A 24866-nucleotide genomic window follows, 5' to 3' on the forward strand; every position below is an offset into this window, starting at 1 on the left:
GCACAGCCGGTCTCCAGGTTTGCAATGGCCTTCCAGCAGAGTGAAGTCGGCAATCTTGTGCTGTTTTAGCCCATGACAAAGACAGCAAAACCCAAACTAGTAAAGCTCTGATCGTGTTCTGAGCTCATTTGTTCCCAAACTGTACATTTCCCAAGAGAGATATTTTTACCTCCCTGACAAGTATTTTAGCTCACAAATAAATTGCATTTTTGAGTCATTTTAAGAGAGGATTCAAACCTTTAAAGTTATGTTTCCATTAGTGCGAGAGCTGAATGGAAAGAGGAGTAAATACGTTTGATAAAGGAAGCAAGCACACAACAGCAAAGCACCTTTCAGTCTCATCCCGGAGCTGCTGAAACCCACTTTGCTTTTTAATGAGACCTTTCCAGGTGATTCTCAGGGACAGGAATGTTCCAAAAGGATTGTTCCCAATCCTCTTCATGGCAGAGAAGCCAGGCACATACAAGGACATTGCTTTTCTCCCAGAATGTACCCTTTTCTGAACTTACTTTAATGTTCTCTGGCAGAATATGGTTGTGGGGAGTCTAGAGTAGTTATTGACAGGTACTCAAAGCATCCATATTGATTGCAGAGTACACAGGCTGCACAATCACACTGGGAGGCCTCCAACCAAAGCAAACCCATTCCCAAGAATTATCTTATTGACTCTATTTCTGTCCTTTTACAGGACTCAGTTACTTGTCTACTTCAGCCTTGGTATGTGGGGACTGACAAAATCATTTCATTCTTAAAGTTTGAGGTCTTACACTTTTTCAACATTATCTTGTTTATTATAAATACATTATTTACCGTCCACTGAACACTAACAATCAATGTTGGTTAGTTATTTTAGATTAACTTTTTCTCTGATTATATTTACCATGTAAACTTCTGATGTGTGGATGCATAACTAACAATATGACCACTGTATCACTGCCAACACTAAACCTTGTAAGATACGTGTAGACATACATGCACACATGCAATTGTGTATTTATATTGTCATAAAGTAGTGCTTTCTTACCAAAAATTTCATAGAATATAGTCTTTTAAAAATTTTATTCTTAGCCGGGCGGTGGTGGCACATGCCTTTAATCCCAGCACTCTGGAGGCAGAGCCAGGCGGATCTCTCTGAGTTTGAGGCCAGCCTGGGCTACCAAGTGAGTCCCAGGAAAGGCGCAAAGCTACACAGAGAAACCCTGTCTCGAAAAACCAAAAAAAAAATTGTATTCTTGAGATTGTAATTACAACATTTTTTCCTTTCCTTCCCTCTGTCCAAATCCTCCCATATACTCCTCTCTAGTCACCTTCAAATTCATGGCCTCTTTTTTCACTAATTGTTATTGCATGTATATACATATATACATATATATTCTTAAGTATAACATGATCAGTTTGTATAATGTTACTTATATGTGTGTTGTGTGTTTCCAGGGCTGATCATTTGGCACTGGATAACCAACTGGTCTACTCTTCCCCAGGGATAACCTTTCCTTCCAAGCTTTCCTCAGTTGCCTATGGTTCTTTGTGTAGGTCTGAGGCCTCATAGGCTTGTCCTCAAATACTTTAATATGTCCGTTTGTGTCTTCCTTGTTCAGCTCTTGTTTAGGAAGTCATGCTAATGAGACTTGGGTATAGCTTATGGCATTACTAGGAGACACAATGTCACAGCAAACTTCCTGGTTCTCTGGCTCTTACAGTCTTGTTGCTCTCTCTTCCACAGTATTCCCTGAGCCTTCAGTGTTGGAGTGTTTTGAGCTGTATCCATTGGGACTGAGTTCCACAGCTCTGCATTTTGATTTGTTGTGGTTTTCTGTAATGGTCTCTGTCTCCTGCAAAGTTTCTCGATGAAGGGTGAAGACTACACCTATCTCTCTCTCTCTCTCTAAAATTTTATTTTAGTAAGAAAAGAAAGTACTACTTACTTTATAACATCCAAAGGGAACCTAGGAAGCAGAGACAAAGGCGCAGGTTTCTGTTAACTTTTTCTTGGTAACTAAGAAATGCATAATCTTAGGGCGAAATTCTTAAGAGGAATAAATAATAAAATATATTCTCCATGTACCATTTATGCTTGTTCCCTTTTTTGCTTTGTTTTCTGGAATAATATAAGGGTGCTATATTTAGGATAATAGTCAAATATACTTTCATTTCTATATATAGATATGGATCTGTAGACACTCACATGCACATATATTCTAAGCATGTCTAGTAACACATCAGGTAGTTCATGCATATTGTTATTTTCACTAAATGCATCTCCAGAAAGCTTTTCTGTACTCATCCATTTTGTGAGAACGTGATCAGGAAGGATGAGGTGACCATCTTTCATAAACTGTGCACCAGAATTTATTTTTGATCTAAACATTTCTTTTGAGCTTGGAATCTGAGGCTGTGAATTCTCAAGACAGTCACTTCTTAGTGATACATTTGTGTGTTTGTTCTGTTTGTTAGGTTGGGCTGTTCCCATGAAAAACCTCTCAGTTTTCCTCAGGGAAACTGAGCCCAGAAAGAGGCCTGTCTTTCCCACCATGCACCCCAGCACATGGCTCTCCTCACTTTGCTGTGCTGTTTCCCAGCTGAGGGTCCACAGCTGCCTCTGGGCACTCTGGTCCTTGAATGGCCTGGGAGAGGAGAAGCCGATGAGGTTGAAAAGTCCTGGACGGAAGGTTCCCATGCTGACTGGTGTAAAAACTTCAATGGCATTGGATGTGACCAATCTTGAAGATGTTTATCTTGTAAAAACCTTTGAGTTCCAAGGTTAGACCCCACTGAAGGTTAGACCCCATTTAGATGGTACTTCTTAACTAGACACACCCTACCAAGCAGCAAATATAGTCTCTACTAAGGCTTTGCGAGCCTGTCATCTTTTATCCTTAGTTTCTAATTTCTTTTTGTATTTTCAGGGATATTGGGGATTTTTAAAGGACTTACCAGGTGCATTGTATGTGCTGACACAGCGACCTCCAAGTATTTTATAATTTTATAGTTATCTCTATATTTTATATTTTAAATGATTCATTCCTTTTTGTAATTTTGGAATAATAGGAGCCAAGTACAAAATAATAAGCTGTAGCCCATGGCTGTGTGGGCATGTAATCATAATAATGATCCCTGTCACATGTGTGGTCTTTGTGTAAATGTACAGCTTCATCAAGTACCTTATATTTTTATTTTTTGGAGTTTGAATGAAACTTTAAATAATCAATTTAACATTTATGACCACTATTATGCTTCCTATTAACAAGTAATATGTTCTAAACCAAACTGTCCTCACAACCCCAGCTATCAGGAACCCCAAAGCATGTAACACTTCATTTACCCACAAAAGTTGTTTAATTCACCTGGTCTCTAAACTGAAGCAACTGACACTTGTGTTAATTAGGAAAGCAGTGCTGCTGTTTATCACTAGTGCTCAGGTCCCCAAAGTACCGGGCTAACATGAGCATCACACCATGAGCATCACACCATGAGCATCACACCATGAGCATCACACCATGAGCATCATTTCGTCACCTCCCATAGCTCCAGGAAGGCTGTCTGACCATGCTGGCTTTTGACTAATGTACCTCTAAGCAATACTTTTTGAAATGCACTAGGTGTTTTGTCTGCTGAGCCAACATGGATCTTGTTTCCGCTTCTAAAGTTGTGACTATCCTTTGAAAATACGTGTTCAATTCAAAAGCATTTTTCTATTTGTGACTATTTGAGAGGCCTAATGAATATTCTTTTTCTTTCTGGTTCTCTTTTTCATACTGTTAGCTGTTTTCAGTATCTAAGGAAGATTGTAACCCAACAGACTTCAAGCCGTATACTTTAAAGTCATAACTTATTACGTGCTGTCATCTCAGCATGTAGGAGGTAGGAGGCAGGAGAAGGTCAAGTTCAGGCCATCCTCAGCTAGGAAACAAATTCAAGGCTGTACAGGGAGACCCTGTCTCAGATATCCAAGGGCTGAGGATACCTCAGTGGTAGAAGCCTTGCATGCTCAAGGGTTCAATCTCTAGCACTACACATACAAAACGTCTTAACTGAAGAAATAGGATAATTACCTATGTAGATTTACTGGAACAGGAGGGGAAGACATAGAAGGTTTTCACCACTATATAGTGATTTTTAGAATAATGAAAATTTAAAAATTAGTGCCCAAAGTGTCCAGTCCCATCAGTAAGATCGGCTGATAGGTTTTCTAAGTATCTAGATAAACATGTCCATGGTTAGAAACCAACACCTTCACAGAGGAGGGTCAGCCCTTCACACTTAAGACATTGTTTACAAAGGTGGTAGAGGAAGCAAATCTCTAAACAGTGTGAGCTTCCCAGAGACTATGGAAGAAATCAGGAGGTTTGTGTGACTCCTTCTGCTGCTGTCCCTGAGTCTGTCTCTTCTTTTCTCATGCAAGCCCCTCAGCCTAGGATGTTTCACTTTACGTTGTCCATGATTCCTAGACTGTGTCCGTTTATACAGAAATTATGAGTATTCTTCAGTACTTGGATTACTCAATAGATGGAGTAATAGATGGAGTAGAATGTTCCCATCATGTTCCCCACATAGTTGATGTATTTTTACAGCTCTCATTATCCTCTAGTGTTAGGGAAAGAATGGAGACAGTTTTCCCATGGAGTACTGTTTTGGAATTCTGCCTTCAGCATGTTTTCAAATAAAGGAACTTTCTATGGATTCAGATTCTAAAAGTAATAATTTTGATAACATGGAGCAAATTAGTTATTGTCATCATTGACATGTAGTCTCTTTTCCCTTAAAATAAAGATGGTGACATGTACTTGGGCCCAAAACATGGGTGATGAAGATCAATATGAACATAGCATAGAGATCAATATGTGGCATGTCTGAAGCATGATCCTAATTATTCTTATTAAATAAAAACCCAGAGTCAGATACTAGGGTGAAATCTGAAAGATCAGAAAAGCAGAGCAGTCAGCTACTAGAGGTTTCTTACCTCTATGAATCCTCAGACTGTATGGGTCCAAGAGCCTATCTCCACCCACCTTATATTTCTGTCTCCACCTCCCTAGTCCTGGGATTAAAGGTATAAGCCACCACTGCCAGGCTCTGTTTCTCTTTTAGACTGGATCAACCTCTCATAGTCCAGGGTGGCCTTGAACTCCTGATCTTCCTGCTTCCTCCTTCCAAGTGCTGGGATTAAAGGTATGTGCCACCATTGCCTGGCCTCTGCAGTTAGCTAGTGGCTAGCTCTGCCCTCTGATCTCCAGGCAAGCTTTATTTGTCAGAACACAAATAAAATATCACAGAACTCGTGTCTCAGTCCATTTTCTGCACTCGTAACAGAACATCATAGGCTGGCTAATTATTAACAAAAGAGGCTTATTCTGCTTGTAGATTTGCGTGCTGAGAAGCACAAGCACCCGTTGAGTGTAGGACCAGCCTCCAGTGAGAACAAATGGTAGGAGAACAACACAAAGCTCAGCTTAGTCTGGTGGGTGGTGGGAAGAACTGTGCAACCAAACCTGAGAAAGGTGCTAAGCAAGGACCATCAGAGAAGAGCAAGCGCCAGCAAGACACAGAAAAACCAGCTGAACTCACTCTTATTAAGAGCCCATTGCAGAAACGTCCCCACTGCTGCCTTATGACCCCAACCCATTCATGAGGGCAAGACTCTCATAGCCTAGCAATTTCTTGAAGGCTCCACCTCTTAGTACTTTTACAGTGACAAGAATTTCAAAATGAATTTTGGAGGGGACATTGAAGCAATACCAGTTCCATTACTATCATTATTTTTACCCCACGAACGTGGCAGCTGTCAGTTTTATGTCATAGAATCATCATTCATAAGCTTAACGGATTAATTTTCCTTTATTCTTTTCCTACAAAGGTCTGTTATAGAATGCTATTAACTTATGGTTGGGCAAGGACAGTGTGTTTCATAGTCATTTTGTTAAATTATATGTTAGTATGTAAAATTTAACATGTCACAAGACAACAAAACTTTAGAGACCCATTTTGGGTGTTTTTTTCTTGTTATATAACATACCGATGAGCAAGACTAAATCTGAATTATCCTATAGGCAATTTATTCCTAACTTATTACAGAACAAGCTTGTACTTCATCCCCATCACTTCTTCTTTTCCTCAGCACCATTTGTATATATATATAAGTCATATATCATGTATAATATATATCATATATAATAGATTAATCTGTTACCAGTTATAGCCCAGCACTGTGCCAGGGAATTGTTTGCAATTTTTTTCATAATATTTTTATTGATTATTTGGGAACTTCACAACGTGAACCCTGAGCACATTCACTTCCCTGTCTTCCCAGGTTAGCGCCGCCCCCGCCCCCCCCCCCCCCAGCCCTCTGGTCATACCTCCCCTCCACCCACACACACAAAGAAGAATAAGAAAAGAAAAAAAAAAGCCCAATTTGTGTTGCCCATATACTCACTGGAGCATGCTCAAAGTCTGGGTGGCCAGCCCCTTAAAGAAGATTGAATCCTTCCCCACCCCCACCCCCGCCTGAAGCCTTCAGTTGTGGAGAACTGCACTTCAGCATCCTTATCACAGTTCTTAAGAGTTATCCTTGATGGTTTTCTGTCTAGGCTGTTACCTTGGGGCAGGGGTGGGTTAGAGGTTGTCATAGAGACCTTCTATGTCCCTCTTTCTCAACTGGGAGTCTGCAATCATCAATACCACTGCACAAGTAGCTTCCCTGCCCTTTACAGTCAGCAGGAGCACAGACCATGGACTTCATCACTAAATGCTCTTGTATATATTATGTCCCAGCAAGGAAGATATGTTAAACAACTGAGTTACAAAAATAATTACTTCAAAAATAGAGCTGTCGAGTGAATGAAGGAAGCTTAGCATTCAACAAGAGTAAATAATGTACAAATAATATGGAACTCTGAAGTTGTGTGGGAGGAGTAGGAAGTGTCAGGGATGCCAGCCTGAGCTTGTGACAGGGAAGGACCTAGGTTGAAGTCTCATAATTTACTCTATTCTTATACATCATTTCCTTTTATTGGCTTCATTTCAAACACAACCATCCTTTTCTCAGTCACCCAGGCTTAAACTCTTCATATGTCTTTAATATTTATTTTCCTTTGCCTCAAGGAAAAATCAGATGTTTTCTTGAGTCAGATATTCTTTCCTTTGTTCTAACAAATGACCGAATTCTTAGTCTCTCTGCATTGACTACATTAAGTGGTACCTTTCCCCCTTATAGCTTTGTTGGCTTTATTTCATTCGACATACTCCAATGGAGGCCTTTCTGGGATGCCAGGATTCAGTCTTGGTGTCACAGAAACAGACAAGATGAACATGGCTGCCACAGCACCTGCCCCTGCTAGAGGAGAGACGTGATGAACAAGTAGAGACCTTGAGGCATCACATAGGAAGTCATCTTCCTCACAGAAGAAGGACTCTTCTGGCCAAAGCCAAAAGGGATGGACAGAAATAATCCTGGTACAGGTGAAGCATGGGACTGCGTGAGGAACATCCATCGAAAGAGGCCACGTGTGCAAGGGTCTGCAGGCTCGGGTGGGAACAAGATAATGGCACAGTAGAGATGAGTGGGATTCTGAGGTGCTGAGCCTTGCCAACCATTTGAAAGAATTTTCATTTTCTCCTAAGAGTCTGAGAGCCATTGAAGTCCTAAGCAGGATGGCGATGTGAGCAGAAACTGTAGCTAGAGTTTTCCTGCCTGGCCCACAGTCAGGACAAATCTCTGTCACCTGCCAGTCCCACAGCCGCTTTGACCCAACCAAGTAAAAAGAGACTTATATTGCTTACAAGCTGTATGGCCATGGCAGGTTTCTTGCTAACTGTTCTTATATCTTAAATTAATCCATTTCTATAAATCTATACCTTGCCACGTGGCTCGTGGCTTACCGGCATCTTCACATGCTGCTTGTCATGGCAGCAGCTGGCAGTGTCTCCCCAGAATTCTCCTCTCTCCTTGTCCCGCCTATACTTCCTGCCTGGCCACTGGCCAATCAGTGTTTTATTTATACAGAACGATATCCATAGCAAGAAACATTCCTACAGTTGTTTGGGGCCTGCGTTGAAAGCCATGGAATTAAAAAAGGAAAAAGAGGAAATCTGTCTGCAGGATGAAGCACTCCAGCTTGTTCTCCCTTCCAACCAATCTTCCTGCCTTCGGTTTCATCCTGTTCTGTAGTCCAGGCAATCCCATGACAGCCTATTGCTAGATGAGTTCCTTAACAAATATTCAGATCTCCACAGGAAGAATCTTAATGGAGTGCTCATGGAGTAATTCCAGATTCCTCACCCTGTTATTCAAAACTTCCAGTGCTCTGGGCCCACCCTACTCCTGCCTCAGAGCTGGGTCATATATGCTTCCTCACTGTAGCCGTACACACTAGACATTTCCACGCCACCTTCCGTCTTGCCTCCCTCCAGCTGTGACTTCATGGCACACTTACACCTACTCCTCCTGAGGTCCTTGCTCAGATACCCATACTCCCAGATGAAATAAATTCAATTTTGCTGAAATTATTTGCCTTTCCTCCAAATCCTCCTTATGCTTTAGGTCATAGGTTAACGACATCAGTCCCTTCCTGCTAAGAGAGCGTGTAGAGAGGCTAGTGGGCATAGTTCTCGTAAGTATGAACTTGAACAGAATGCCTGCATTCAGACCCCGTCACCAACACCTCCAACTACCAGACCCTGGGCACATTACTTCAGTTCTGGGTGCCTCTCTTCTCTTCTATAAAAGTCCATGGGTAAAAAGTGTTGTGGGGACTACATGGGCCTACATACATAAAACATGTTCAATGTAGTGTCTAGACTATAATAACTCCTATGTAATATTTCATATGAACATGTCATTACTTTTGTCATATTTTTAACATCTGTTCTGTGCATTTGTAACTTCTTTGAAGATCAAGTACACAGCTAATTTGTGTTTAGGGCTTCTAAATTCCTTTCTGAATAAATAAATATTGAACTTGTCAATTAAAATAGCAATGATTGGTGAGTCCTAGGGGTTTTCAAATAGTTTATTTTCAAAATAACATTTTTTAAAAAATCTAAATGATTGTTAAGAAAATACTGTGATTTTTTTCTATTTATAAAGTACATGAACATATAGAGACCCATGCCCTTCTATAATTCTACTTTTGGTTTAGAGATTAAAATATATAAGACATTAAAAAGCTATATAGCCAAAAGAAAAGATAGAAACTCAAAAGAAAGAATGACTGGAAGGGTAGAAAATCATCCATGAAAACAATGGGGTGTAATTATAATGCAATGAAAAACTGTAACTTTTTTCTTTATTAAACTCTTTATTAAACCAATCTTCACACAGCATAAATAAATGTTCCACAACAGATCTAGGGGAGGAGAGAGGGGAGGGAGAGGACTTCAAGGAGTAGAGGCTGAGGCTAGGTTGTACTGTATGAGATAAGAGAAAATAAAAAAACAGACATTCAGGCCAGCCAAGAGCTTACTATGTAGCCTAGGCTGAACTCAAATTCATGGGAGGAGGGAGGACAGGGGAATCCATGGCTGATATGTAAAATTAAATTAAATTATAAAATAAAAAACTATATATTTGGGGGAAAAAAGGATGGAAGCCAATCCAGGGCTCACACCTGTAACTCCAGCACCTAGGAGGCTGGAGGCAGGAGGATAACTGTAACTTCTACAACAAAGAATAAAGTAACTTTCCTGTAGCATGAATCTTAAAGAGTCTTATTAATAAAATCAAACCCGGGGTCAGTTATTGGGGTGAAATGCTGGATGGTCAGAGAGACAGAACAAGCCACAGCTACCTCACCTCACCAGATCCTCAGCTGGTCTTGTTTCCTCAGACTGGAGGCCTCTGAGTCCTCATCCAGAATGAATCTCAGCTGAACTGCTGCTAGAAGCCTGAAAGCTGAACCAGCCAAATGCTGCTAGTTTCTTGTCCTCATGCCTTATATACCTTTCTGCTTTTTACCACCACTCCCTGGGATTAAAGGCTTGCTTTCTGGGATTAAAGGCGTGATGAGTCACCTGCCTGTCTGTATCCTTGAACACATGGATTTCTGCCTCTGGAATGCTAGGATTAAAGGCGTGTGCTACCACTGCCTATCCTTTATGTTTAATATTGTGGCTGCTCTGTCTCTGACCCCAGATAAGTTTATCAGCATGCACAACATTTGGGGGAATACAATACCACACTTTCCTACAAAAATTAGCCAATATTTACTGGGTAGTCTTTGCATTGGGTGCTATTTAACTACTTACCTCTCTGCCTATTCCCCACAGAACTTATTGTACAATGGGAAGCTATCTGTAACTCAGAACTGAGTGCCCCCAGCAGTCCACACTGACAGAATAATATAATCTCAAAATCCATTTCTAATGCTAATAGTTGAGATCTACATGTTATCATTGTTTTCTACTCTGGTGTCTCTGGTGTCTAACCTGCCATTTCATTTTGCTGTGAGAAGAAACAAGGTGATCCCCAAATCCCTTAGTCATGTATCAAGATCGCCCCAAGTTCTCTCTTTAGCATTTAGCATCAAATCCTTACTGAACAATGACACTTGCTTTGTAGAACTGTTAATTATCACTGCTTTCATATGCAAAGAAAATATTTCTAAAATTAATGAGATAGAACTTATTGTACAAATTTACAAAATTTTAAGTGGTTTTGTGTTTATATATTTTTTCTGAACTCAAATCTTGTTCTTATAAATCTTAAAGGTAAGGCTTTATGTATATATTCTCTCTCTCTCTCTCTCTCTCTCTCTCTCTCTCTCTCTCTCGCTCTCTCCCCACACACACAGACACACACACACACACACACACTCACACACATACACACACATGCACATACATACAGTAAGTTGGAAAATTAATAATACATTTTGTGTAAGTGAAAGAATAAAGTCAAAAGTTATTACTTGACTTCCAGAAGACACAACGTGGTGATGTCTTGGGTATGTGCCTACTTTCATCTTTGAAAAGTGTCTCCTTGAGACTTTTGTCTTATTCTTTTCCAATTTCCTAAAATATTCATTCTGTTTCTCAAATAGTTGAGAAATGGGAAAGAGTTATAATTAATGTCATTTTAGAGACACAGAGGAGAGGGACTGTGTTTGTGCAGTGGTCGAGAGCAATGTTAGCTGCCCACATTAGACACACTTCTAGTTTAAAAAGCCAAAGGCGATACTCAGCCACCACCAGAATTTGTTAAGACAGCCTTGACTTCAGCAGAATCCGTTCATACCTGTTGATCCAACAGGTAATTGTGAGCCTCTTCTTGCAATTGTTGATCCTTTAGCGCTATTCAAGGCTCCCTGGCAGAGTCAGACCAGTTTTCCTATGAGTACTTGTGGAAATTTACACAGCAGTGTATGAAAGGCAGTGGAACGTCTTGTACATGTCTTTTTTTTTTTTTTTTTTTTTTGGTTTTTCGAGACAGGGTTTCTCTGTGTAGCTTTGCGCCTTTCCTGGAACTCACTTGGTAGCCCAGGCTGGCCTTGAACTCACAGAGATCCGCCTGTCTCTGCCTCCCAAGTGCTGGGATTAAAGGCGTGCGCCGCCGCCACCACCGCCCGGCTGTACATGTCTTTTGTCTGTCCCATAGAACTGGTCACTTTTCTGTGGCCCCACGGAAGCTGCCCACGCGCCTATTGTAGCTCCTGTATTACGTTAGTACAATCTTTGGCATACATGCCTCTCTCCTGCTTCTTTTTTTGGCCTCGACAGCCTGTAGGAGAACATCTGGAATGTTTCATTCCTGTTTATTGAAACTCTGAAGTGAGATGCAAGGACTTAGTGAAGTCATTGGCTCACATTAAGTAGGAAAACCAGAGTGGCAGGTGGATTGTTGAGAGGTACAGTGTGGAAAACCTTGTCAGGGCTGCCTCACACAGGGAAAGGGCCTTGCTAGAAGCATGGGAGAGTGAGGAAGGCTGTAGTAGAGAAAGGCAGAGGAAAGCAGTCTGCAAGGTTACATTAAAAGGAAAGAGATATATGTTTGCATGCTACAGACTTGGATGCAGGTGATCAGAACTCCTTGAAATTAGATTTCAAGAATTTAGGCTTCACTGAAACCAACAGAGAGATGCCACAGCTCTTCATTCTCAGTAATGAATTAAAAGAGCATTTAGAAGAAGTATTTCAATGAATGTATGCTTATGTTGAAGTTAATTCATCTTAAGCACCCAGTTGAAAGGTGCTAACTGTTGTGGTGCGGCAATTGATGCTGACGGGTTCTGTCTCATCCCACAGGTTGTAATTCTGTACTTTGAGCCAAGTACATTCCGTTGTATTCTCCTAAGATGGGTCCGTCTTCTTGGGTTTGCCACTGTCTATGGAACTGTGACTCTCAAGCTTCACAGGTATGTTATGCTTCATCAGTCTTTATTCCCACAGAGGGACCAACTTGTTTGGCTTAGCAACTAATTATAAACTGAGCTGGCCATTATTCATGAGTGTAAATAGCAAGATGATTTACACACACATATTTCCCACATCGTGGTTAGTTCTTTTCTCCACTTGACAACAGCTAGTGTGATCTGGGAAGGGGAACCTCCACTGAAGAATTGCCTCCATGTAGACTAGCCCATAAGCAAGTCTGGAGGAGCATTTTCTTGATTGTGTGGGAGGGCCAGGACCACTGTGGGTGGTGGGTGCCACTCCTGAGCAGGTGGTGCTGAGTTCTAGAAGAAAGAAGACTGAGCAAGCCACGAGGAGCATGCCAGTAAGCAGCATTCCTCCATAGCCTCTGCATCAGTTCCTTTCTCCGGGTTCTTGACCTGTTTGAGTCCCTGCCCTGCCTTCCCTCTGTGATGGACCTGTTTGCTGGAAGTGTCCAATGAGATAAACCCTTTCCCTCACAAGATGTTTTTGGGTTTGTCATGGGTTTATCACAGCAATGGGAACCCAACTTAGACACCCTCTAGAGGTATTTGTTACATTCTTTGGGGAATCTTTAAAGGACTGAACTCTTCATACAAGGTGCTTTAAGAAACTGTGTTTCTGTTACAGGATGGAGTTACTCTGAACAAAATAAAAACCAGGACACTGTTGGAATGTTAACAGTGTTTACTATCTAAAACAGGATAGAGAGACAATCCAGCTGAAGTAATGGTTAGTGTCATTCCTGGATGAAGTCAGCAATACGCTCATTGTCCAAAAATGTTGTCTTCCTCCACACATTCCATGCCCCACGATAACCCTGCTGACATTCCAAGATAAAGTTAGTTTTTAATGGTTTTGCATAACAAATTTGGAGACTCTTCCCTGGGGAAGACTAATTCTCCTGATCTAATAATTTCTTAGTTACCTGTAGTTATTTGTCTAGGGTTGAGATTTTTCCTTCCATGTTAGTATGCCTATTGATACCATCCTTGTTCAAGTCAAATTTACACACATATAAGTAATATTATACAGACTAAATGGGTTGTATTTATATATTTTGGGGTATATTTTATATATATGTAATATATATATACATATTTATATTATATATATAGCAACAATTAAAGAAAAAGAGACCATGAATTTAAGAGAGAGCAAGGAGGTTTTAGAGGGGTTTGAGGGAGGAAAATGTTATATTTTTATTATCTAGAAGCATAAAAAAAGTATTTAAAAGTTATTTACCCATTCCTTCAGGGTTTATCAACCTTGAAAAATGGAGGATACTGTAAGTTTCCTTACATTTAGTTCAAGGTCACCTAAATATGAAAATAGGACAATAAAATAAGCTTCCTGCCCATGGTGCTAGGGGTGGCTGGAAATCCTAGGCCGTCCCTTCCGTCTTATCTGCAAGTTTAAAGAAAGCCTTGGTGAAGTTGTGCCAATGAGAAAAGGAGGGGACATGTCTGCAGGAAGATGCTGCAGCCCCTGGTACTGATGGGCGTGAGGCAGTTCTGATGACCGCAGAACATCCTGCTCTGTACCCATCTGACTATAAGTATTTCTTAGTCAAGGTGTTCTGCCATGGCTCACACAAGGCTTGCTTTTAATGCAATGATATGTGTTATGTTTTTTTAACTTCTTTCATTACAATCTTTTTGAAAATATGATAATGACTTTATCTCCCACACAAGACCACCCCTCCCTCCTACCTTCCTCTCTTCCCGTTTCCTCCATCTTTCTCTTCCTTCCTTCCTTTCTGGTACATAATTACTGAGAGTGATCCAGATAATCCATGACTCCCAGGATTCCTTTTGTATATATTCAGTGAAGTTAGAAACATTATGGTACTGGGTTTCAGGAAAGCAAATATAAATGTGAATTTAGCTTCGAATGCTAAGAAATCACAGGCCTTTTTACCTTACAAAAGAAAAGAAAGACAGTTGGCATGCTCTTCCTGGCTCTCCCTTTACCTTGTCCACACACTGTGATCTACTGTAATGCCCTCCAGGTTTCCATTCCATATAGAATTGCTATTTGTCAACTGGTGCTCACCAAAAGACACAAGACATCGGTGGCGATCTACAGTAGGTGGTAAACATTCTAGAGTTCTGAAAGAAGTGCCTACCTGTGACTTGATCAAGACCTCACTTGCTACCAGACTCCTACTTACTGTCTGTGATAATCTTTTCACTGCTTTATCATTTTTTAAATTTAGTAGTAGTATTCATTGTAATTTATCTTCTTCTTGAAGTGAGTGAAAAGTCTAGCCATTGAATCCCAGGCAGTCCTGGGACCTACATGATAGAAGTGCTTAACTTATTAGTAGATGGAAGAAAAAAATGAATGGATGAATGAATGAATGAATGAATGAATGAATGAATGAAAAAGTCAGTTACAGATCTCTTAACTGTTTCCCATGGTTCATTCATATTCCCTGACTCACCATACAATACCTCAGGGTGACCCAAGTACTTGGAACACATAACACTGTGGCCTACAGAAAGATATTTGATGCAGTTTGAGGACATAAATAGCACCAAATCATAAAGTGAGAAGATTATTTCCATTCAGGTTCCCTTTCAATCCTCCTGATTATTTCCAGGAGGAGGATTAGTTTGGAGCATCTCAGTTTTTCTTAGCACATGTCACGCTGATGTTCGTCTTTGTCTGGAAGAGCGCAGACCAACCTTCCGGCTTGGAGCTGTTCATTGAAGTGCCATGTCCTTAAGAGTCATCATTCTGTTCTGCTGTATTTACTTCAGTAGCTGATGATAATTTATGGAAACTATTAGCTAGGTTTTTCCTTTATAGTAACACTATGAAGTTCCCTTTAAAATACTTTAAAAGCAACAAATAGAAAATGATTTAAAGAGGATATTAACTGATTCTGATACAGCAACAACCTTGAGGGCATATGAAATAATTGGAATTTTGGAAACTGGTTTCTTTAATCATCTTTTGCTTATTTTAAGGACTGGGATGGAAGCTATTTCCTCTGTGAGTCTCTAGAAATCACTGCAATGAAGGAGAATTAGTTTGCTGAAGGCTTAAAACTGGTAGAAACTTTTTATAAGTTAATGAGTAAAATTACTCTAATCCTGTATGAATTTTATGGCCTTACTCTTGTATTCGTTTTTTTTTCTTTATTGCCTTAATGTAACCGACTGTAGTATTGTTCATCCATAAACTGAGCTATTAGCATTCCTAGAAAAACATGAGCACTCTAAGAGTATGACTGGCCATTCCAGGTCTGTGCTCCTGCTGGGACGAGTGCTGAGACAAAACACCATGACCCAAAATAACTTGGTGGAGATGGGGGTCATTTGCTTACCTCCTCATCACTGTTTATCCATAAAGAAGATGAGGCAAGGCAGGAATTCAAGCAGGAGCAGAGGCAGAAACCACAGAGGAATGTTGCTAACTGACTTGCTTCTCCAGACCACACCCAGCTATTTATTTTATGCAACCTCGGCCCACCTGCCCATGCTTGGTGCTGTCCACAGTGGGCTGGGTTCTCTCACATCAGTCATGAATGAAGACAATGTCCCTATAGACATACCTATAGGGCAATCTGATGGATTCGATTCCTCAGCTGAGGTTCCTTCTTCTCCAATGTCTCTTGTTTGTGTCAACACGAGAAAACATAACTACCACAGCTCCCATCTTCAATGATGTACTGTATGTGTTGGGTGGTGGGTGCACTGCATTTGATAGACTGTATTTGCTGGTGGTGGATTCACTGTATTTGATATATCACATTTGTTGGATGGTGGTATTGGGTGTAATGTATTTGATGTACTGCATTTGTTGAAGAGTGGGTAGTTTTAGTGAATGGAGCTTCAGTAGACACTTTCTGACTGGATTTGAGTCAAGAAAGGACCTCTTTTATAATGATACAATGGAGAAGAATGACATAAATCTTGATAATTCTAAATTTGAATTTTAGCTCTTCTATTATCTACTTACACAATCAAAACCTGTAGTTGGAATTTTCTTTGGGCTGCTAACCAGCTTCCCAAATAAAGACATGGATACTTATTAATTATGAATGCTCGGTCTTAGCTTAGGCTTGTCCCACTAACTCTTTTAATTTAATTTAACCTGTTTCTATTCATCTATGTTTTGCTTCGGGGCTTTTTTTTAACCTTTCTTTCATTGTCTATGTCCTGCTTTCCTTCTTCTTCCGTGTCTGGCTGTCTGGCCCCTGGTGTCCTCCTGTCATCTCCTTTTCTTTCTCCCTCCTCAGCCTAAATTCCTCCTCCTACTTACTCTCCCTGCTTGCAAGTCCCACCTGTACCTCCTCCCTCACTATTGGCCATTCAGCTTTTTATTAGACCAATCAGGTGCCTTAGGCAGGCAAGGTAAAACAGCAACACATCTTTACATAATTAAATAAATATTCCACAAAAAAAAACAAAATAATTTTAACATCTAAAAATTAGTTTTATTATCTATAAATTGTTACCTCACCTGTGTTATTATAAGGATGGCATAGAATTTGAATATGTCAGGTTGAAGTTTTTAGTTGTAAGCCACAGAAACTGAGTGTGGGAAAATTAAACTGAAGGGTAGATCATTGGAACAATATGAGAAAGAACATAGAATTAAAGGGAAAGGCAGAAAGCCAGGCCCCAGGAGGACCCTGTCCAGGATTTTAAAGGTCAAAACAGTCTGTGCTGGGGTACAGCATATCCTGAAAGTCATAGCCTCATTCTCATGGGAACTTCATTTTCCTATCTAGATTCTCTTTTTTTTAACACAAGGAAAATAAAATCATGCTTCTGTAAACAGGACATTCTAGAAAATTGTGAGTATGGTTATATGAAATGACTTTGTAGACTTTGGAACACAGGGTAAGCAAGAAAGACCCACAGCTGCTTCTCAGCCTTTTCCCTCAAGGGTTCAGCATTTCCTTCTCCATTGCCTGCTCTCTTGCTGACTGATGTCAGATCTATAGAGTCTCTAGAGCATCAACTACTTGAAAAAAAATGATGGGAAAGAAACAAAACCTCACTGGCCCTGCTCTAGAAACACTATGTTTAGTCTGGGTTGCCTCTCAGGATCCTTTTGTGTATGTAGGGTAAAGTTAGAAACTACTACATGGAATTGGATTTCAGGAGGATTCATTTAAATCTGAATTTAGCCTCAAACACTGAAAAATTATAAGGCCTATTTATTTTATGAAAGAAAATGAGCAGACCAATTGGCATGCTCTTCCTGGTTTTCCCTTTACCATGGCAGTACACTATGTCCTGGGGACTTGAAAGCTCATGCACATTTACCAGACTTCTCTTTTCTCTAGTGGCCTTTTCCCATGGATAAGCATCACACAGCCAAAGACACCATAACAATCCAGAATAGAATTGTAAGATCCATGATATTATTAACCCTGCAGCACAGGAGTGTGTAGTAGTTGGGTAGAGCTACAACGGTCTCTCTTGAGAGGAGGATTGTGTCACATAGATTGGAATTACCCACTTCTACAGTAATAGAAAGTAGACAGCCATCTATCACAGGTCATTTATCCATCTATTTATTTGTGGAGCTGGGAACTGAACATGAGGCCTCACACATCCTACTCACAGACTCTACCACTCCAGCTATACTCCCAACCCCAGACCAGATTTTAACTATCTTTATCATTTGCTTAAGTTCTCTATTGACCATTCTTGGTAGGCCATCCATGCAGTGCAATTTATGTGAACCTGAAGGTCATTATTCTTCAGATAATCAGGAAGAGAGTAAGGAGCAGGGGCAGTTTTAGCTAGCTCAGAAGAACTGAAGTAGCTGAAAAACAGTCTTCATTTATTTAAAAAAAAAAAAAGTTCCTTCAATCAACCACAGACATACTTGTCTCAGTCCATGAATGATGTGGGCTGGATCGAAAGCACAGCTAGCAGTTCCGTGGGCTGTGTTTTTGTTTTTGTTGTTGTTGTTGCTTATGAAATGTGGAATATCTGAGCACTCAGGAGGCTGAGGTAGGAGGATTATGAGGATTATGAGTTTGAGGTCAGTCTGCAGAGTAGGACTGAGGCTTTCCTGGATAACAGGAGAAGAATCTTAAGACAATTAAGGAAACAAACAGAAAATCGGGAAGGCACTTTCTCTAGGCTTAGAAAGGCCAGGTATGTCTTCAGGAAACAAAACAAGGGATGCTCTTACTTCACAGGAATACAGATTTTAAAACAATGCTAAAAGAAAATTTCATCCCCTATAATAAATGTTTCTGAAAATACATTAGCTTTTTGCTAGTAGAAAATACCAAAAGGGCTTTTTCATGCTGTTTAAAATAAAAATTTGAGCAAGCCATGGAAAGCTCTCCCCTGACTATGGCCTGGGATTTGTCCCTTCATGCATTATTCAGCACTCTGCTCTCTGTAAAACCCAGAGCAGTTTTCTGCACTCTGCTCATTAGCACCAAATATTTACAGTTGTGGGAAGGTTTATTTTTTATATGTTTTAGTTTGTCTCCTAGTGAAATTTAAGAAGTGAGTGGGTGGTATTTATTCCTATTTCTTTATGTATTCTTTGAATAATAAATTACAGTTATGTATCTTAAATTATTAAAGGAATAGAAAAGCAAGTTTGTGGATGTCTACAGCAGCAGCACTTGAATGTGATGAAGTTTGACTTAGCGTAACTTGTAACAATCATTGTTGGCAGAGAGCTTTAAACAAGGCTTTACACACATATCTGAAGAACGGTTATTTCACCTTATTGATAAATGTACACCCATCTTTCTTAAAAAGCCACTGAACAGGGTGCTGTTGTTCACTCCTTATTCATACAAAGAAATATCAACCTTCATTCCTGGGTGGCTGTGCAAGTATCTGAGACTCTCCACAGGTTTCTCTGCAAGTCTTCCTGTGTTTACTCTTTATATTTAAAGTCTGTATAGTTAGTTACTATAACAAAGCATTGAAGTTAGCCTAACTTTATAAAAAGAAATAGAGTTTGTCTCACAGTTTTGAAGCCTGAACATCCAAATAGCATAATGGTATCTCTGGCCATTAATAACATCATGTTTCATTTAGAAACAAAAGACCAGGGGGGCTTCAAGAGGCCAGGCATATCTGTTTTCAAGAAGGAACTTAGGAGCTGCCCATAGTGGTCCAGATCATTGACCCCAGTAGCCAGCAGGCTTGGGTAGGAAGTTGGTGAGTCCAAGCAAGACCTTGTTGAAGAGGAGGAAGAGGAAGCAGCTAACTCAGGCATCCCAAGATAATTGAATTAATCCATCAATCCAGAAGCAGTGACCCCAATAAACTGCAGGCTCACACACTAAACCCCCCAACTTTAAAGTTCTGCCCTTAAGACATGGCCTGTGGAGGGACCAATCTTCCAGCACATAAACCTTTGGGAAATATCCTCTGTCATATCCAAACTACATCAAGGGGCCAAGTTATGACCAAGAGATTTTTCACATGAGGCATTTCTAAACAGATCTAGCCGAGTGCCCACCTCAGCCAAAATCGTATACCATTGATAGCATCCTTTGAACATAGTGTTGTGGTCACTGCATCTTGACTAGGGAAAGTGAGAACTTACTTTGTGGATACTAGGAATGATATTGTTCCCAGCATGTTTCTGCAGAGCCCCCATGACTTCTCATCTTTATGGGTCAGTACTCTTGATACAGAACACCCTCAAATGGAGTAGTGTTTAGGGTGGTGTTTCTTGAAGGTCACATTGATCACCAGAGAAAAAGATTTGTTCTCTGTTTCTAAGGAATGTCTCTTTTTCCCCGTCAGTTGTGCATGTGGACAGGAAACAGAACAACCTCCAAAGCCTTAGGAAATTGTTAGTGGTGAACAAAAATTTACCCAAGCCTTTCATCACCCTTTGCTTTCCATACACTGGGAGAGTAACTAGAGGCCTTCTAGCAAAGTGATAGTATAGAACTCTAAATCTGGCTTCTTAGAAAACTGGAAAAGTAGATTTTAAAGGACTTAAGTCTCTCTTTTCCTGTTTCATAGCTTATTACCTGATCGCCTGGGTTCTCTCTAGATCAGTGGTTCTCAACCTTTCTGATGCCATGACCCTTTAATACAGCTCCTCATGTTGTGGTGAGCCCCAACCATCAAATCATTCTTGTTGCTGTTTCATAGCTGTAATTTGGTGCTGTCTTTAGTTGTAATGTAAATATCTGTGTTTTCTGATGGTCTTAGACAATCCCCGTGAAAGAGTCATTAGACTCTATAAGGGTCACGACTCAGGTTGAGAAACACTGCTCTAGACCAAGTCACTAGAGGTACTTATCATTTTAAATGGCATTTAATGAATCAGGGAGGCTTCAAAGTCAGTTGGCTCTTAACAAATAGAAATTTGCTTCATAAGTTCACTCGTTGAAAACATCAGTTTGGAGCACCCCAGAGACCCATGCTAGGTTACGGCCACTCAGATTCAGGCCAATCCTCAGAAACTCTGTGTGACTGTACCCCAGAGCTCTGCATACCTTATATTTTGCAACCCTCTGCCCCAAGACTTCAAATCACCTAACAGAAGGGAGGGAGTCCTTTGTGAACCCAAGAGCTGGACAGGACATTCCTTCCCTCTCCTCCATGCTCTCACTTCCCCTTTCTTGGCATATTTGCAGTATCTGGAACTACCCTAAAACCACATCCCTGTGACCGAACACACAGTGATCTCTGTTATGAATGCCGCCCCTCAAGGAGCCATGAAAACCATTCTCCTAAGCTTCAAAGAGCTACTCCTTAATTGTAAACTGTCTAACAAGCTGGAAGATATTCATCTCTGCTCATTCCTGCCACTCTGCCTCCTCTGGGTACTGTTTAGACCCTGGCCTGTCAAACACACTGAAGGTCCCCAGCAGAATGGCCAAGGCTGTTGATTGTGTGGATGTAAATAGGTCATTTGCAGAAACTATAAAGGGGTGCTATCTTGAAATGCACTGTTTATAAATTAGTATGTTCAGTTACGTCTTCTCCTATGAAGTACAAGACTTGGGCAATGCATGCATATTGACAAAAAGATGCCTTTTATTAATTAAAGTATATACTCAGAATCCTGAACATCTATAATTACCTTTGAATAAAAATTGAAATGAAAGTGAAATTTCTCTTGATTATTTCTTTTTCAGATATACATTAGGTGTGACTAAGACAGGAATGCAGGTTACCCTGAAAGCCAATGAAGCTTAAAGCCTTGCTTATTTTATCTGGTCCAGTTGTTCCATTTACTTTTTTGTATGACACTTAACTTTGAAATGTGCTTTATAAAGTTTCCACTCATGGCTTTTCCATTTTGAGTTCAATTTTTAAAATATTTTATATATGCTCTCATTTCTAATGATATCATCAATATTTTATGTCTAAGTCTCAGCAAAGACCCTTGTTTTCAAATACTATTTGTTTAAATAGTTTCATGGCTATGTGCCTTGTTTAAAATATGAAGTTTCATTGCTTGCTTTTCAACTCGTTGCATGTCTGTATGTAGATGTATGTTCCAATCACTTTTAAAACAACAAATAAAACCCATCTGGTAATTCAGAATTAGTATTCTCATACTATAGCTTTCAAATGTGATTATTATCCTAATGTTCTTTATCCACATTCCTCTGTCCACATATGAGATGTCCTTGAGTAGAAATATCTCTCTTCTTTATGTAAAGTAAATAAGAAAGTGAGTATGAAGCAAGATTAATTTGTTCCATGCAGCAAAAGTAGAAGAAGCCAGGCTACTTTAAAAGCCAAGGTAAGGCACTCTGCTCCTGCAAGGCATCTGCTTTCACTGCTGTCCACTATGTGCTGCTACCTATGCTCAGGGCCTCAGCATCTTTGTTGGTAGACACACCTGTGATCATCCTGCAGCAGCAGGGGCTCACCTGACTTCTGGCTGCTCTCCTGCCTGTCACTCACAACTGGCACATGTCAAACCCAAGTAATAGAATTCTAACCCCAGAAACTTAATACTAAAGTACCACTATTCTGGGTACTCCTGGAAAGGCAAAAACTGAGAGTGACTGGAGAGAAACCCGAAAGTCTCAACAGATCTGTAATAAGGAAAAGCATTTAATTAATGATCAAAAGAGCTTCCTGGGGAAAAGAAATCCAAAGCCTCGATAGCTTTGATGATGAATTACACCACAGATTTCACACCAATTCTTCACAGACCACTCTAAAAATAGAAGAGCAGCAATATTCCCGACTCATGCCGAGAGACCAGTATCGCTTTAATTACAAAATCATAACTGTATCATGAGAATGGAAGGACACCAACCAAAATCACTTATGGAGACAGAAAAAGAAAATCTTAACCAAGTATTTTCAACAGAATTTAGCTTCTAAAATAAAAAGACTAGAGGTCATGACTTGGACTCTAACCCAGCAACTCAAGAGTGAGTCAATATAGAAAGACATCAATCAGAGTTAATAGAGTATATTAATATAATATGGAATAAAACATGTTCATTTCAACAAATGGAGAAAAGACATTTGAGAAAATCTGACATCCTATCATATATAAGCCTTCAACAAAGTAGAAACGGAAGAAAACTCACAATAGGATGGTGTGTCATCTACAAAATGCTATATCTGACATGATGCTTAATGGTGGAAGGTTGAGAGTTACCTCTTAAGGTTAGAAGCAAGACAAAGATGGAAGCATTAACCACTTGTATTCAATGTTCTTTTGAAAGCCCTTACCTGGACACTTAGACCACAGAAATAAATAATTTCACAGATAGAAGGAAGAAGTAAAACTGTCTCTATTACAGATGTCTCTCTAGGTCAACATCTTAAAGACTGCTGAGAGAGACTCAGAACTAATAAATGAGTCTCCCATATTACAATATCCAAAACTCAATATCCAAAATCAATTCCATTTCTACACATGAGCAAATGAAACCTCAAAATAAGAAGAAAATTTACATTAAAGTAGTTTAAAGTAAGTTTGCAGAAGTATGTCTGAGAAACACTACAAGGCAAGTGGTGGAAACTATAAAGCACCGTTGAAAGAAATTGAGACCCAAATAGATGGAGAGATGTCCGTATTAGCTCTTTAGAAGACTTAGCACTGTTGAGGTGGCAATATATCCCTCACTAACCAATCCCTATCAAAGATTCCAGGCCTCTTTTTTTCTCAGAATTTGACAAACTGATCCTACACTCTCTATAGAAATGGAAAAGACCCAGAGTGGACAAACCAATCCTGCAAAAGAACAAAGTTAGAGGACTCATAATTCTTGATGTCAATGCTCATTCCAAAGGACCTGGAGAAACAGCTCAGAGGTTCAGAACACTGGCTACTCTTCCCAGAGGACCTGGACTCAATTCCCAGCACTCATATGGCAGTTCACAATCATATGTAACTCTGGTCTCAGATCTTCTGCCTCATGCTGTCTTCAAAGACGCATACAGACAAAACACCCAAACACATAATTTTCTTTAATTAACAGAGAAAAATATTTTAAAGAATTTACTTCAAGGCAACAGCAAGCAATGAAATACAGTGTTAGAATAAGAAAATGTATATCAGCTAAATCCATGAATTAATTATTAACTAACATTTGATAAATAAGGTAAGATAATGTAATAGAGAAAGACAGTCTATCTAATAATGCTACTGGAAATTGCTATCTATGTGTGGGGCAGAAAGATAACCACAGTAAAAGAATGAGGCTATACTTCTACTTGACACCATGTGCAAGAATTAATCCCAAATGGATCAAATGTCCAAATGTAAGAACTAACCATACAAAACTCTTGGAAAGACATACAGGCATAATTATTCATATCCTTGGGTTGATAGTGAAAGCACAAGCAATAAGAAAAATATTGAACTTCAAATTTGTAGATTTTTGGAAGCTAGGTAGATACTCAGTAGGTAAAGTACTTGCTGCACAAACACAGAGACCCTTGTTTGGATCCCTAGCACCCAGGTAAAAAGACAGGCATTGTAACGCCATTGCGAGGTGGTAGGAACAGGCAGAGTCCCAGAGCTGGTTGTCTGAAATGGCTTGCTGTAGGTTCAATGAAGTGACCCTTTCTCAGCAAATAAGGTTAGCAGTGATTGAAGACATGCCACTGTCAATCTCTGGCCCCAATGTGTATGTATATATGTGCATACACACATTAACATATCACACACACACACACACACTTTTTTGTGCATCAGGAGATACTATAAAGAAAGTAAAAAGTAAACCTAAGAATGTGAGAAAATATTTGAACTAATGTTTCTTTTTTTTTTTTTTTTTTTTTTTTGGTTTTTCGAGACAGGGTTTCTCTGTGTAGCTTTGCGCCTTTTCCTGGAACTCATTTGGTAGCCCAGGCTGGCCTCGAACTCACAGAGATCCGCCTGGCTCTGCCTCCCAAGTGCTAGGATTAAAGGCGTGCGCCACCATCGCCCAGCGAACTAATGTTTCTTATAAACACCTGGAATCCAGAAGATCCAAGGAATTATTATAACTCAACAATTAAAAAGTACAATCTAATTTTAAGATGAGAATTAAACATATGATTTTCCAAAGTTAATATGTA

The 24866-nt window shown here is 39.9% G+C and overlaps 1 protein-coding gene across 1 annotated transcript in view; it reads left to right on the top strand.

The window, feature by feature from the left end:
* Positions 1-24866, top strand: part of Gpr158 (G protein-coupled receptor 158) — a 376347-nt gene that overhangs the window by 307684 nt on the left and 43797 nt on the right. The window contains exon 6 of the mRNA XM_059263676.1: positions 12235-12344. Coding sequence (XP_059119659.1) covers positions 12235-12344 — 110 coding nt within the window. The remainder of the gene's footprint in view (positions 1-12234; positions 12345-24866) is intronic.

Source organism: Peromyscus eremicus, chromosome 5, assembly GCF_949786415.1.
Source record: "Peromyscus eremicus chromosome 5, PerEre_H2_v1, whole genome shotgun sequence".
In the NCBI taxonomy this organism is placed as follows: Eukaryota; Metazoa; Chordata; class Mammalia; order Rodentia; family Cricetidae; genus Peromyscus; species Peromyscus eremicus.